The 12,500-nt window shown below is 42.9% G+C and overlaps 1 protein-coding gene across 1 annotated transcript in view; it reads right to left on the reverse strand.

Annotated features, from left to right (window-relative positions):
- Positions 1 to 12,500, reverse strand: part of vwf (von Willebrand factor) — a 40,603-nt gene that overhangs the window by 11,093 nt on the left and 17,010 nt on the right. Inside the window, exons 27-43 of the mRNA XM_058387614.1 lie at positions 12,073 to 12,208; positions 10,401 to 11,860; positions 10,145 to 10,255; positions 8,730 to 8,873; positions 4,579 to 4,722; positions 4,308 to 4,472; positions 4,090 to 4,136; positions 3,534 to 3,711; positions 3,237 to 3,451; positions 2,710 to 2,899; positions 1,856 to 2,182; positions 1,444 to 1,691; positions 1,218 to 1,320; positions 754 to 825; positions 540 to 644; positions 156 to 358; positions 1 to 69 (exon numbers count right to left, since the gene is read on the reverse strand). The exon at positions 1 to 69 is cut by the window's left edge and continues 81 nt beyond it. Of these exons, the coding sequence (XP_058243597.1) occupies positions 1 to 69; positions 156 to 358; positions 540 to 644; positions 754 to 825; positions 1,218 to 1,320; positions 1,444 to 1,691; positions 1,856 to 2,182; positions 2,710 to 2,899; positions 3,237 to 3,451; positions 3,534 to 3,711; positions 4,090 to 4,136; positions 4,308 to 4,472; positions 4,579 to 4,722; positions 8,730 to 8,873; positions 10,145 to 10,255; positions 10,401 to 11,860; positions 12,073 to 12,208 (3,917 nt within the window). The remainder of the gene's footprint in view (positions 70 to 155; positions 359 to 539; positions 645 to 753; positions 826 to 1,217; positions 1,321 to 1,443; positions 1,692 to 1,855; positions 2,183 to 2,709; positions 2,900 to 3,236; positions 3,452 to 3,533; positions 3,712 to 4,089; positions 4,137 to 4,307; positions 4,473 to 4,578; positions 4,723 to 8,729; positions 8,874 to 10,144; positions 10,256 to 10,400; positions 11,861 to 12,072; positions 12,209 to 12,500) is intronic.

Consider the following 12,500-nt stretch of genomic DNA (forward strand, 5'->3'; position numbering starts at 1 on the left):
CGTACACATCTTACACTTCTGCTCCCATTTACTGCCTATCTGATACACCACACCATCCAGCACACACACCTGCACACATAGGGTAGTGAATTTGAGTGAGTTTTCTTCATTCTTTCCCTTTTATTTTTAAAATCATTTAGAATATTTACACCCACTTTATCGGGCAGGCAGGTGACCTCCACACAGCCACACTCATTGGTCGCCTCCTTGGTGATGTAACCGTGGGGACAAACCCGGGTGGAGTTCTGACAGTTACACACACATTCAAAAGAATCACAGCAGTCAGTCTGTTTGATGGACAGCTTTTTGTGGGCGGGGCATGATGGCCTGGTTATAGAGCACTGGTCTTTTCTACAGACTGAATGAGAGAAAGAAAGTAAGAGAGACAGAGAGAGAGAGGAGTGTTAATGCACTATGGATCACCATGTTATGAAGCCTGCATCGTAAGACTGACATAACAGAGTCGTAAAAGTGTCACAGAAAACGTCATGTGGTCTGTTCTATGACCTGCGGATGTTATTGTTATTAACAGCACATACCACACTGATAGACAGGTGCACACTCTCCCGGGTTCGTCAGGACTGAAGTGAGACCATTTCCACATTGGGGAGGAGCCAAGAGCTTACAGTTCACTGTGTCACACACTGGAACCACACACACACACACACACACACACACATTAAAGGTGTCCTTGGTAGATTAGCACTGTGTTGTTATCACTAGTGCACAGTGTCTCGTGTGATGTTTTCTCACCGCATTCATACTCGGGACAGCACTTTGACTCCCTTTTCTCCACCAGGATCTCACACGCTCCACACACTGGGGCTGTAACACAGCAACAGTTACCATAACAACACCATAAGCACATAGTGCTATAGAACTATTGTAATCAACGTGAGATATACAAGAGAGAGAAAGAGAGGGAGAGAGAGAGACAGAGAGACAGAGAGAGAGAGAGAGGAGAGAGAGGAGAGAGAGACAGAGAGACAGAGAGAGAGAGAGAGAGAGAGAGAGAGAGAGAGAGAAGAGAGAGGAGAGAGAGGAGAGAGAGACAGAGAGACAGAAAGAGAGAGAGAGAGAGAGAGAGAAGAGAGAGAGAGAAGAGAGAGGAGAGAGAGGAGAGAGAGGAGAGAGAGACAGAGAGACAGAGAGAGAGAGAGAGAGAGAGAGAGAGAGAAGAGAGAGAGAGAGAGAGAGGGTAATAGTGATGTTCAGACCTTTAGCGTTAGTGCAGGGCAGAGCTGTACAGTTTATATGCTGCTGATCTAAACACAAGCACAGCAGACATGAGTTATCATCTGGAGTCCAACTGTCCATGAACTGTAACACACACACACACACACACACACGGTCATCAGAGAGTTGTATACATTCTCCTACACAATTTTACAGCCGTGTTTATAGATATATACGTGTTTTCTGTGTGTGTGTGTGTGTGTGTACCTGGTGGACTTGTCCATGGTGGTCCACACACTGACTGCAGGCTTCTTGGGTAACACACTCCTCCCCTCGCAGGACTGTACCATGAGGACAGAAGCAGCCCTCAGTGGGCATGGTCCAACACTGATCCCCGCCCCCTATCCCATCACCCCTCCAATCCACATCCCCCAGGGGAGACTGGGCATGGCCACACTGCTCCACACACCCCTTACGACATGCATCGTACTCCATGTTCTTAGAGCAAGTCATGGCTAAATGTGAAAACACACACACACACACACACAAATAAATTTCATGTGTCTATTATTTAATTAAATTATTCAATAAGTTAAAATGTATCAATAAAATGCTACATTTTAAAATACATTTAATGCAAAAATGTGATAACTACACACACACACACACACAGACTCACGGCACAGGTTGGGGGTCCTCCAGTGTACACACACCCCCTGCTGTCGACACACACTGCTGTAGGCGGCGAGAAGGTCGCACACCATGGAGGGGTGACACGCCACCTTCCTGCACATCTCCACGTAATCTTGAGGTGGGACCAGATTATGGCACTCGCTAAATACCTCGGAGGCTAACAGCTCGCAGCTCTGAGCCACGCCCGCCTCACACACTTCCGTCACACTCTCCACACATTCGCCCAGAGCCCAGCCTCGGAGGAACGCGTCCGAGTCCCTGCTCACGGAGCCGTCTGGAAGCAGCAGGTCTGGCCGATCATCTGAGCAAGAACCTGAGACAAAGCAGGACAGGTCAGTTAAACCACAGCTGAAGGAGTTAAACACTACAGGAGCATGCTGTTACAGGAAAGTAATCAACACTGGGGTGATGGGGTGAAGCTGAGTCTCTGTGAACATACTGAAGTTGATTATTTTCCTCTAACAGCAAAACCCCAAGTGTTTTATTCCTATTACACCACAACAGCTTATCAACAATCACATGCTTATTTTTAATAAAAAACAAAACATCATCATCATTTCATCTTGAGCAGGACAAACCACTCCTTTCATTCATCAACATGGTTTATCCTGGTCAGAGTGTGTGGAGATCTGGAGACTATCCCTGGAACACTCAAGTTGGACGGGAAAATTAAATTTCATTTAAATTTGTGTTTAAATGAACCTGAAGCTCCGTCTGATCTGATGTATAAAAGTTTTGCCCATGCTGGACAGTGTGACGTTAAGTCAGTTTTTTTGGTCCCTGAAGTGCTAGGCTTGACCCGGTGTACCAGCTCAGGAAAGTGTGTGTGTGTACATGTACCACAGATGCCGGTGGTGTTGGTTGCCATGGTGACATCGAGGCTGATAGTGAACTCGTTGCTGTGTGGAGTGAAGCTGAGGGTGAAGCCGTGTTTCTCCGAGCGTAGCTGATGAAGAAGAGCTCCAATCTGTGTGACGGCTACACCTCCGCGTCTGAAGGGTACTGGAGTAACAACGCCATCTACTCTCACCTACAACACACACACACACACACACACACACACAATCATTATTCAGGATGAACATAGATTAGATGCACCATCTTAATCCATGTAACAGGTCAGGTTATGTAACCCTCGTTTTTAGGGAGAGTAAAGGCTCTCCACCTTCCTACACATACATGAGCACACAGACGCTGTGATTGGCTAGTGTTGCTGTGACTGACAGGGGAGAGTGAGTATGCCCCTCCCACCCAGAGAGCATGCTCAGTTTTGCTCTCTTGACTCTGAGCTGCTATGAGCTGTGACATCATCAGGAGTTAAATACTTTTTTGTTGCACCACTCGTGCCACCTTTCCATCACCTTTACCTTCATATCATTTCCCAGCACCACCTGAACTCCACCCTCTCTCAGTTCCAGGCTCTCCATGCAGATCTGACTGGGTGAGTCCCGACATTTAGCCGTGTTAAGCACTATCTCCGCCCCTCCTGATCGAAGCAGCGAATAGGAGCAGGCACCTTTCAATTTCAGAGCCACGCCCCCAAACGACACCACATGACTGGTGGAGCTGCCGATACACATACCTGTGGGAAGTACAATCAGTCAGACAACACAATATCTTTATCTTTTCACTGTGTGTGTGTGTGTGTGTGTGTGTGTTCTCACAGGGGCAGGCCCAGGAACAGCCGCAGGTCTGGTTCACTTTTATAGCTCGGAGATTGTTTTTGCAGGTCGGACGCTCCAGTCTCTCACAGTTAACTCTGTGGCTCTGCAGGGTCGTGACCCCAGACGGGTTACAGAGCAACGAGTGACAGCCATCTGCTAACAGCCATGTCTCTCCAGGCTAACACACACACACACACACACACACACGGATTAAACAAAAAATGTCTGGCACTGATGCATTTAGGAAACATCATCATCATCATCATCATGGATCAGTCCATTATCAACATCATTTTATTTAATCCTTTCATAATTTTATTGAATCTGAATACTAATCTAATCTAGCCTGACTCAGATGCTGCACTTTAAAGAAATAATGAACTAAGCAGGAACATCTGCTCTTTATTCACTACAACAAATAAATAAAAGAGTTCCTGAGACGCTGAGCTGAGCCTGACCTGGCTTACAGAATTTCATCATCATGCAGAACTGATGGAATGAAGATCAGCTCTAGGTACAGGACTACTGAAGTAAAGTGTTTAAAACTCTTCCTCACCTTCCTCTCCTTTCCATCATCATCCACACACACTCCAGGAGGACCCGCTGAGGAACATCATCATCATCATTATAATCATCATCATCATTATAATCATCAGCATCATCATTAGCAGTATCAGCAGCGGCATCATCATCATCATTTTCATTTCTTGTGTGTGTGTGTGTGTGTGTGTATGTGTGTGTGTGTGTGTGCATGTCTGTGTGTGTGTGTCTCACCCCTGCAGAGTTTATCGGTGAAGGATCTGTCCATGGTAACCATGGCAAGCAGGTCATCTGTGCTCCTCAGCTCTATGATGTTCTCTTGTGTGTGAAGGCCAGCGAGCGTGATCAGCTCATTCCTGTCGTACTGCTTACCCACTCCGATGGGGAATACTGACACACCTGGGTTTTAAAACACAAACACACACACACACACACACACATCTGAATTACAAACGAGTCATTAATTAGCCTGCTTTATTATTAAAACACACTTAAAGTCATATACCTGCAGTTAAAGCCTCGTTTGCAGGCTCCTGGACCGAATCCATCGACCTGTCAGTCACCAGCATCACTACCACTTTGGCCACGCCCATGCGGCCTCCACTAGAGGAGGAAATGGAACTCTGAACAGCCAATCGTAATGCAGCGCCTAAACAAAAAGCCACAATAACTCTTTAATAGACGAAATCTAACATCAACATCATCAACAATAATAATTAACACGTCATATCATCTGAGTGAAATCTGATTAAAGTAGACAACAATTAAAAAGTAATAATGCAATAACTTTTAATAAAAATATCTTATTTTTTCATTTTACATTAATTCATTAGATTATTTCAGTATATTATTAATGAATTATATTATTAATTCAGTATATTATTTAAATCCTGAATATAAAAATATTTATTAAATGTATGTAATCATGTATACTTTATACATGATTTAATGCATAAGTCAAATAAAACTTATTTTTTTTAACTTTAGTGGAATGTAAATATTACATTACTGTATCTTTAACTAATTAAGAATAATTTGATAATTAAGATAATAATTAGAAAATGTATTCCTATAGACTTTATCCTGAATTAAATTCATCTGATATTTCATTCTATTATCTTCTATCTATAGCAGAAGTTCAGGATAAACCTCAGTACTGGACATTTGTAACATTCTGGACAGTAAAACATTTCGGTCAGTTTGTTGTGTTTGGTGTGTTGTGTAGTTGTGTTAGGTGTGTTGTGTAGTTGTGTTAGGTGTGTTGTGTAGTTGTGTTTGGTGTGTTGTGTAGTTGTGTTTGGTGTGTTGTGTAGTTGTGTTTGGTGTGTTGTGTAGTTGTGTTTGTTTTGTTGTGTAGTTGTGTTTGTTTTGTTGTGTAGTTGTGTTTGTTGTGTTGTGTAGTTGTGTTTGGTGTGTTGTGTAGTTGTGCTTGTTTTGTTGTGTAGTTGTGTTTGGTGTGTTGTGTAGTTGTGTTTGGTGTGTTGTGTAGTTGTGTTTGTTGTGTTGTGTAGTTGTGTTTGGTGTGTTGTGTAGTTGTGTTTGTTGTGTTGTGTAGTTGTGTTAGGTGTGTTGTGTAGTTGTGTTTGGTGTCTTGTGTAGTTGTGTTTGTTGTGTTGTGTAGTTGTGTTAGGTGTGTTGTGTAGTTGTGTTTGGTGTGTTGTGTAGTTGTGTTTGGTGTGTTGTGTAGTTGTGTTTGTTGTGTTGTGTAGTTGTGTTTGATGTCTTGTGTAGTTGTGTTTGGTGTGTTGTGTAGTTGTGTTTGATGTCTTGTGTAGTTGTGTTTGGTGTGTTGTGTAGTTGTGTTAGGTGTCTTGTGTAGTTGTGTTTGGTGTGTTGCGTAGTTGTGTTTGGTGTGTTGTGTAGTTGTGTTTGTTGTGTTGTGTAGTTGTGTTAGGTGTGTTGTGTAGTTGTGTTTGGTGTGTTGTGTAGTTGTGTTTGTTGTGTTGTGTAGTTGTGTTAGGTGTGTTGTGTAGTTGTGTTTGGTGTGTTGTGTAGTTGTGTTTGGTGTGTTGTGTAGTTGTGTTTGTTGTGTTGTGTAGTTGTGTTTGATGTCTTGTGTAGTTGTGTTTGGTGTGTTGTGTAGTTGTGTTTGATGTCTTGTGTAGTTGTGTTTGGTGTGTTGTGTAGTTGTGTTAGGTGTCTTGTGTAGTTGTGTTTGGTGTGTTGTGTAGTTGTGTTTGGTGTGTTGTGTAGTTGTGTTTGTTGTGTTGTGTAGTTGTGTTTGGTGTGTTGTGTAGTTGTGTTTGTTGTGTTGTGTAGTTGTGTTTGGTGTCTTGTGTAGTTGTGTTTGGTGTGTTGCGTAGTTGTGTTTGGTGTGTTGTGTTTGGTGTGTTGTGTAGTTGTGTTAGGTGTCTTGTGTAGTTGTGTTTGGTGTGTTGCGTAGTTGTGTTTGGTGTGTTGTGTAGTTGTGTTTGTTGTGTTGTGTAGTTGTGTTTGTTGTGTTGTGTAGTTGTGTTTGGTGTGTTGTGTAGTTGTGTTTGTTGTGTTGTGTAGTTGTGTTTGGTGTGTTGTGTAGTTGTGTTTGTTGTGTTGTGTAGTTGTGTTTGGTGTGTTGTGTAGTTGTGTTTGTTTTGTTGTGTAGTTGTGTTTGTTGTGTTGTGTAGTTGTGTTTGGTGTGTTGTGTAGTTGTGCTTGTTTTGTTGTGTAGTTGTGTTTGGTGTGTTGTGTAGTTGTGTTTGGTGTGTTGTGTAGTTGTGTTAGGTGTGTTGTGTAGTTGTGTTTGGTGTGTTGTGTAGTTGTGTTTGTTGTGTTGTGTAGTTGTGTTTGGTGTGTTGTGTATTTGTGTTAGGTGTGTTGTGTAGTTGTGTTTGGTGTGTTGTGTAGTTGTGTTTGTTGTGTTGTGTAGTTGTGTTAGGTGTGTTGTGTAGTTGTGTTTGGTGTGTTGTGTAGTTGTGTTTGTTGTGTTGTGTAGTTGTGTTTGATGTCTTGTGTAGTTGTGTTTGGTGTGTTGTGTAGTTGTGTTTGATGTCTTGTGTAGTTGTGTTTGGTGTGTTGTGTAGTTGTGTTAGGTGTCTTGTGTAGTTGTGTTTGGTGTGTTGCGTAGTTGTGTTTGGTGTGTTGTGTAGTTGTGTTTGTTGTGTTGTGTAGTTGTGTTAGGTGTCTTGTGTAGTTGTGTTTGGTGTCTTGTGTAGTTGTGTTTGTTGTGTTGTGTAGTTGTGTTAGGTGTGTTGTGTAGTTGTGTTTGGTGTGTTGTGTAGTTGTGTTTGGTGTGTTGTGTAGTTGTGTTTGGTGTGTTGTGTAGTTGTGTTAGGTGTGTTGTGTAGTTGTGTTTGGTGTGTTGTGTAGTTTTGTTAGGTGTGTTGTGTAGTTGTGTTTGGTGTGTTGTGTAGTTGTGTTTGGTGTGTTGTGTAGTTGTGTTTGTTGTGTTGTGTAGTTGTGTTTGGTGTGTTGTGTATTTGTGTTAGGTGTGTTGTGTAGTTGTGTTTGGTGTGTTGTGTAGTTGTGTTTGTTGTGTTGTGTAGTTGTGTTTGGTGTGTTGTGTAGTTTTGTTAGGTGTGTTGTGTAGTTGTGTTTGGTGTGTTGTGTAGTTGTGTTTGGTGTGTTGTGTAGTTGTGTTTGGTGTATTGTGTAGTTGTGTTTGTTGTGTTGTGTAGTTGTGTTTGGTGTGTTGTGTAGTTGTGTTTGGTGTGTTGTGTAGTTGTGTTTGTTGTGTTGTGTAGTTGTGTTTGTTGTGTTGTGTAGTTGTGTTTGTTGTGTTGTGTAGTTGTGTTTGGTGTGTTGTGTAGTTGTGTTTGTTGTGTTGTGTAGTTGTGTTTGGTGTGTTGTGTAGTTGTGTTTGTTGTGTTGTGTAGTTGTGTTAGGTGTCTTGTGTAGTTGTGTTTGGTGTCTTGTGTAGTTGTGTTTGTTGTGTTGTGTAGTTGTGTTAGGTGTGTTGTGTAGTTGTGTTTGGTGTTTTGTGTAGTTGTGTTTGGTGTGTTGTATAGTTGTGTTTGTTGTGTTGTGTAGTTGTGTTAGATGTCTTGTGTAGTTGTGTTTGGTGTGTTGTGTAGTTGTGTTTGATGTCTTGTGTAGTTGTGTTTGGTGTGTTGTGTAGTTGTGTTAGGTGTCTTGTGTAGTTGTGTTTGGTGTGTTGCGTAGTTGTGTTTGGTGTGTTGTGTAGTTGTGTTTGTTGTGTTGTGTAGTTGTGTTTGTTGTGTTGTGTAGTTGTGTTTGTTGTGTTGTGTAGTTGTGTTAGGTGTCTTGCGTAGTTGTGTTTGGTGTGTTGCGTAGTTGTGTTTGGTGTGTTGTGTAGTTGTGTTTGGTGTGTTGTGTAGTTGTGTTTGTTGTGTTGTGTAGTTGTGTTTGGTGTGTTGTGTAGTTGTGTTTGTTGTGTTGTGTAGTTGTGTTTGGTGTGTTGTGTAGTTGTGTTTGGTGTGTTGTGTAGTTGTGTTTGTTGTGTTGTGTAGTTGTGTTTGGTGTGTTGTGTAGTTGTGTTTGTTGTGTTGTGTAGTTGTGTTTGTTGTGTTGTGTAGTTGTGTTTGTTGTGTTGTGTAGTTGTGTTTGGTGTGTTGTGTAGTTGTGTTTGTTGTGTTGTGTAGTTGTGTTTGATGTCTTGTGTAGTTGTGTTTGGTGTGTTGTGTAGTTGTGTTTGGTGTGTTGTGTAGTTGTGTTTGGTGTGTTGTGTAGTTGTGTTTGTTGTGTTGTGTAGTTGTGTTTGGTGTGTTGTGTAGCATGTACCCAGTTTTGCTGAATTGTCTGCACTCTTCTGTAGTTTATCCAGCAGCTGGAGAAGGTTTTCTGAGCTCTGTGGATCTCTCCAGCTCACAGACTCCACAGGTTTCTCTCCGTACTGTATCACGGCTACCTGAGTTGTGTTACCACCTGAAACACAAACACACATTCACAACAACACAATAAAACACACACACATTCACAACACAAACACACACACATTCACAACAACACAAACACACACACATTCACAACAACACAATCAAACACACACACACACACACACATTCACAACACAAACACACAAACATTCACAACAACACAATCAAACACACACACACACACACATTCACAATACAAACACACAAACATTCAGAACAACACAATCAAACACACACACACACATTCACAACACAAACACACAAACATTCACAACAACACAATCAAACACACAAACACACACACATTCACAACAACACAAACACACACACATTCAGAACAACACAATCAAACATACACACACATTCACAACACAAACACACACATTTACAACAACACAAACACACACACACATTCACAATACAAACACACACACATTCACAACAACACAATCAAACACACACACACATTCACAACACAAACACACACACATTCACAACAACACAATCAAACACACACACACACATTCACAATACAAACACACAAACATTCAGAACAACACAATCAAACACACACACATTCACAACACAAACACACAAACATTCACAACAACACAATCAAACACACACACATTCACAACACAAACACATTCACAACAACACAATCAAACACACACACACATTCACAACACAAACACACAAACATTCAGAACAACACAATCAAACATACACACACATTCACAACACAAACACACACATTTACAACAACACAAACACACACACACATTCACAATACAAACACACACACATTCACAACAACACAATCAAACACACACACACATTCACAACACAAACACACACACATTCACAACAACACAATCAAACACACACACACACATTCACGACAACACAATAAAACACACACATTCACAACACAAACACACACACATTCAGAACAACACAATCAAACACACACACACATTCACAACAACACAATAAAACACACACACACACATTCACAACAACACAATAAAACACACACACACACATTCACAACAACACAATAAAACACACACACACACATTCACAACAACACACACACACAAGACATGAACTTAAAACAGAACAGTGGACTGGAGATGGAGAGGTGACACTTGTGTATGCAGTATAAACTGTTTATTGTGTTTCTGCGCATGATTTTAATTTCTAATAATATTATTTTATAAAAAATGATATAAAAATATAAAAATAAACCCTGCTCACCGATATCAGTGCTCCTTATAAAGGATTTGACGAATGATTTCAGATCCTCAAACTGATCAACTGAAGAAGCTCTGAGCAAAAACAGGACATCCATAGGCTTGGAGCAGGGCACTGAAACACACACACACACACACACACACACACGTTTAACTTTCAGTCATGTGACTGTGAGCATTCAGTATCTGATTGGAGGATATGAAGAACTGGGAGTCAGTTATAACACTAAAGCACTTTGTGTTGTAGTGTGTGTTCTGACCTGCAGGGGGCAGCGTGGCTCGTGGTGGCAGCACAGGTTTAAACGGTTCTTTTCGTGTCCTACTGATGTTGACCAGCAGGGGGCCCAGTGATCTCAGCTGCTCAGTGTTCTTTAACATGATTGGTGCGTGAGGGAAACTCAGTGGTTCAAGATCCACCTCCCGCACGTGTGGACCAATCCCGATAGGGAATATCTGAGTGTGGGTGGAACTTGGTGGCCTTTGGATCACATCAGTGGGTGGATTTTGTGTTATGAGGAACACCATCTGGTCTGGAGAGCGACTTGGTGTCTCGGTGGTGATGGTCTCGTAGATGGAGCGAATTGCGTGACCGGTGTTGATCTGCTCGCCACCTCGGAAGCGGATCTGCTGTAGTTGGTGCAGGAGCCGTTCCCGGTGCAGAAGCTCCATTCGGCTAATCTCCACGGTAACCGTGAAAGAGTACTGCATCACCGTGACGCGGTATTTCTCTTTGTCTTGCTGTTCAAACGAGGCCAGGATGTCAACAAGTGCATCTCGAGTACGGTTGAAACTATCTTCGCCTACACTATCTGACCCCTCTAGAAGGATGGTGATGTCGTGCAAGGTCACGCTCGGAGGAGGAAGAGTAGTTCCAGGGCTGAGGGTGCTGGGAAATGCAGTAATAATGGCAGCGGCTGGAGGGACAGTGGCAGGTGTTGTGCTAAGCCGGACTGCTACAGGACTTGTGGTGGTGGTGCTGGTATTGGTTGAAAATGTTTTGGTTTTCTGGGTGGTTGGCTTCTTTGGAGGTTCAGGGTCCAACCCTAAGGTGCAGAGGTAATCTGTAACCTCTAAAGCCCGGCTGTCCAGCTCTCCTGCGCTGCTCAGAGTATACGCCCGACTACTGGGTGTGGCTTTTGTAATATCGTTGACCTGCGCCATGTCCACCTCAGGCCCCAGAGTGATGGTGAGCATGGTGATGTCTTTCTTCCTGAGCAGGCGCTGAGTGGTGCGCATGGGCCGGGGGTTTTTACTAGCCGTCAACAAAATAGCGACACGACCCGCATGTTCTCGCTTGTTCTTGTCGTAAATGTAAACGGATAGATACTTGATGGCTTCGTCCATAAAGGCGACACTGCCGCCGCTGTAGTGCATATCACGCACCATTTTCTTGAAGATCCACTTCTGCACCTGCATATCGTAGCTCTTCACTCCAGAGTGGAAGAGGAGCACCGTGGCCCGGGTGTGTGCCGAGCCCATGCGGAAACGTTCCACCACACCCAGGATGAAGAGCTTGACCAAGCCGAAGTCTTCCTCGCTGAGAGACGAGGAGCCGTCCACCAGGAAGGCCAGGTCCATGGCTCGATCACAGGCGTCCTCGGGTACGGCGGTGGAGAAGGGCAACGGTGTGGGCGTGGTGAAGCCAGCTTCGGGGCTCGGTGTGGTGGCGGGGCCAGAGATAGCACATGGTCCACACGTCAGCGTGTTCTCCTCACAGTGACTGAAACACAAGGGTATAAAATGCGTGCTAAACTAGCTAGCTAAACTATTACATTTACAAGTCTGGAAAATCTTCTCTCTCTTCTTCTACTCAAGAAAATTCTCATAATGTGAACTATGAGTTAATGAGTTTAATTATCTGAAAGCTGCATCCTGTAAATCATTTACATTTCATTTACATTTAGAATCAGACCCACGGATGAGGGAACGTACCATATCTGACAGAGGTGGGGGTCGTTGTGATTGAGAATGATCTGCTTTCCGTGTGAAATCCGTTCTCCTTTATGCAAACACACCTGACACTGAGCTGGATCCACACAGCGCTGCAGAACCTCGTCTAACACCTGACCTGGAGAGGAACAAACAATAACCTGGAGTCTAGTGACAATAAGGCTGTCTGTCCGAAACACCAAGTAGCCTCCACTAGAACCTTGAGGTTCTCCTTCTGGCTGAAACAGTAAACACTAAACTAAAATCTGTAGCATGATGACAGCTGAATGCATTTTATCTTAAATCAGACAAAAAAGAGTTATACTGTGGAGATGTTCAAGTTCTACCTGAAATGATCCAAAAATAAATAAACAACAAACCACACACAATACCATTTGTTTATTCTGTTTTTTGGGGGGTGGGGTTATAAA

Source organism: Hemibagrus wyckioides, linkage group LG04, assembly GCF_019097595.1.
Source record: "Hemibagrus wyckioides isolate EC202008001 linkage group LG04, SWU_Hwy_1.0, whole genome shotgun sequence".
NCBI lineage: Eukaryota > Metazoa > Chordata > Actinopteri > Siluriformes > Bagridae > Hemibagrus > Hemibagrus wyckioides.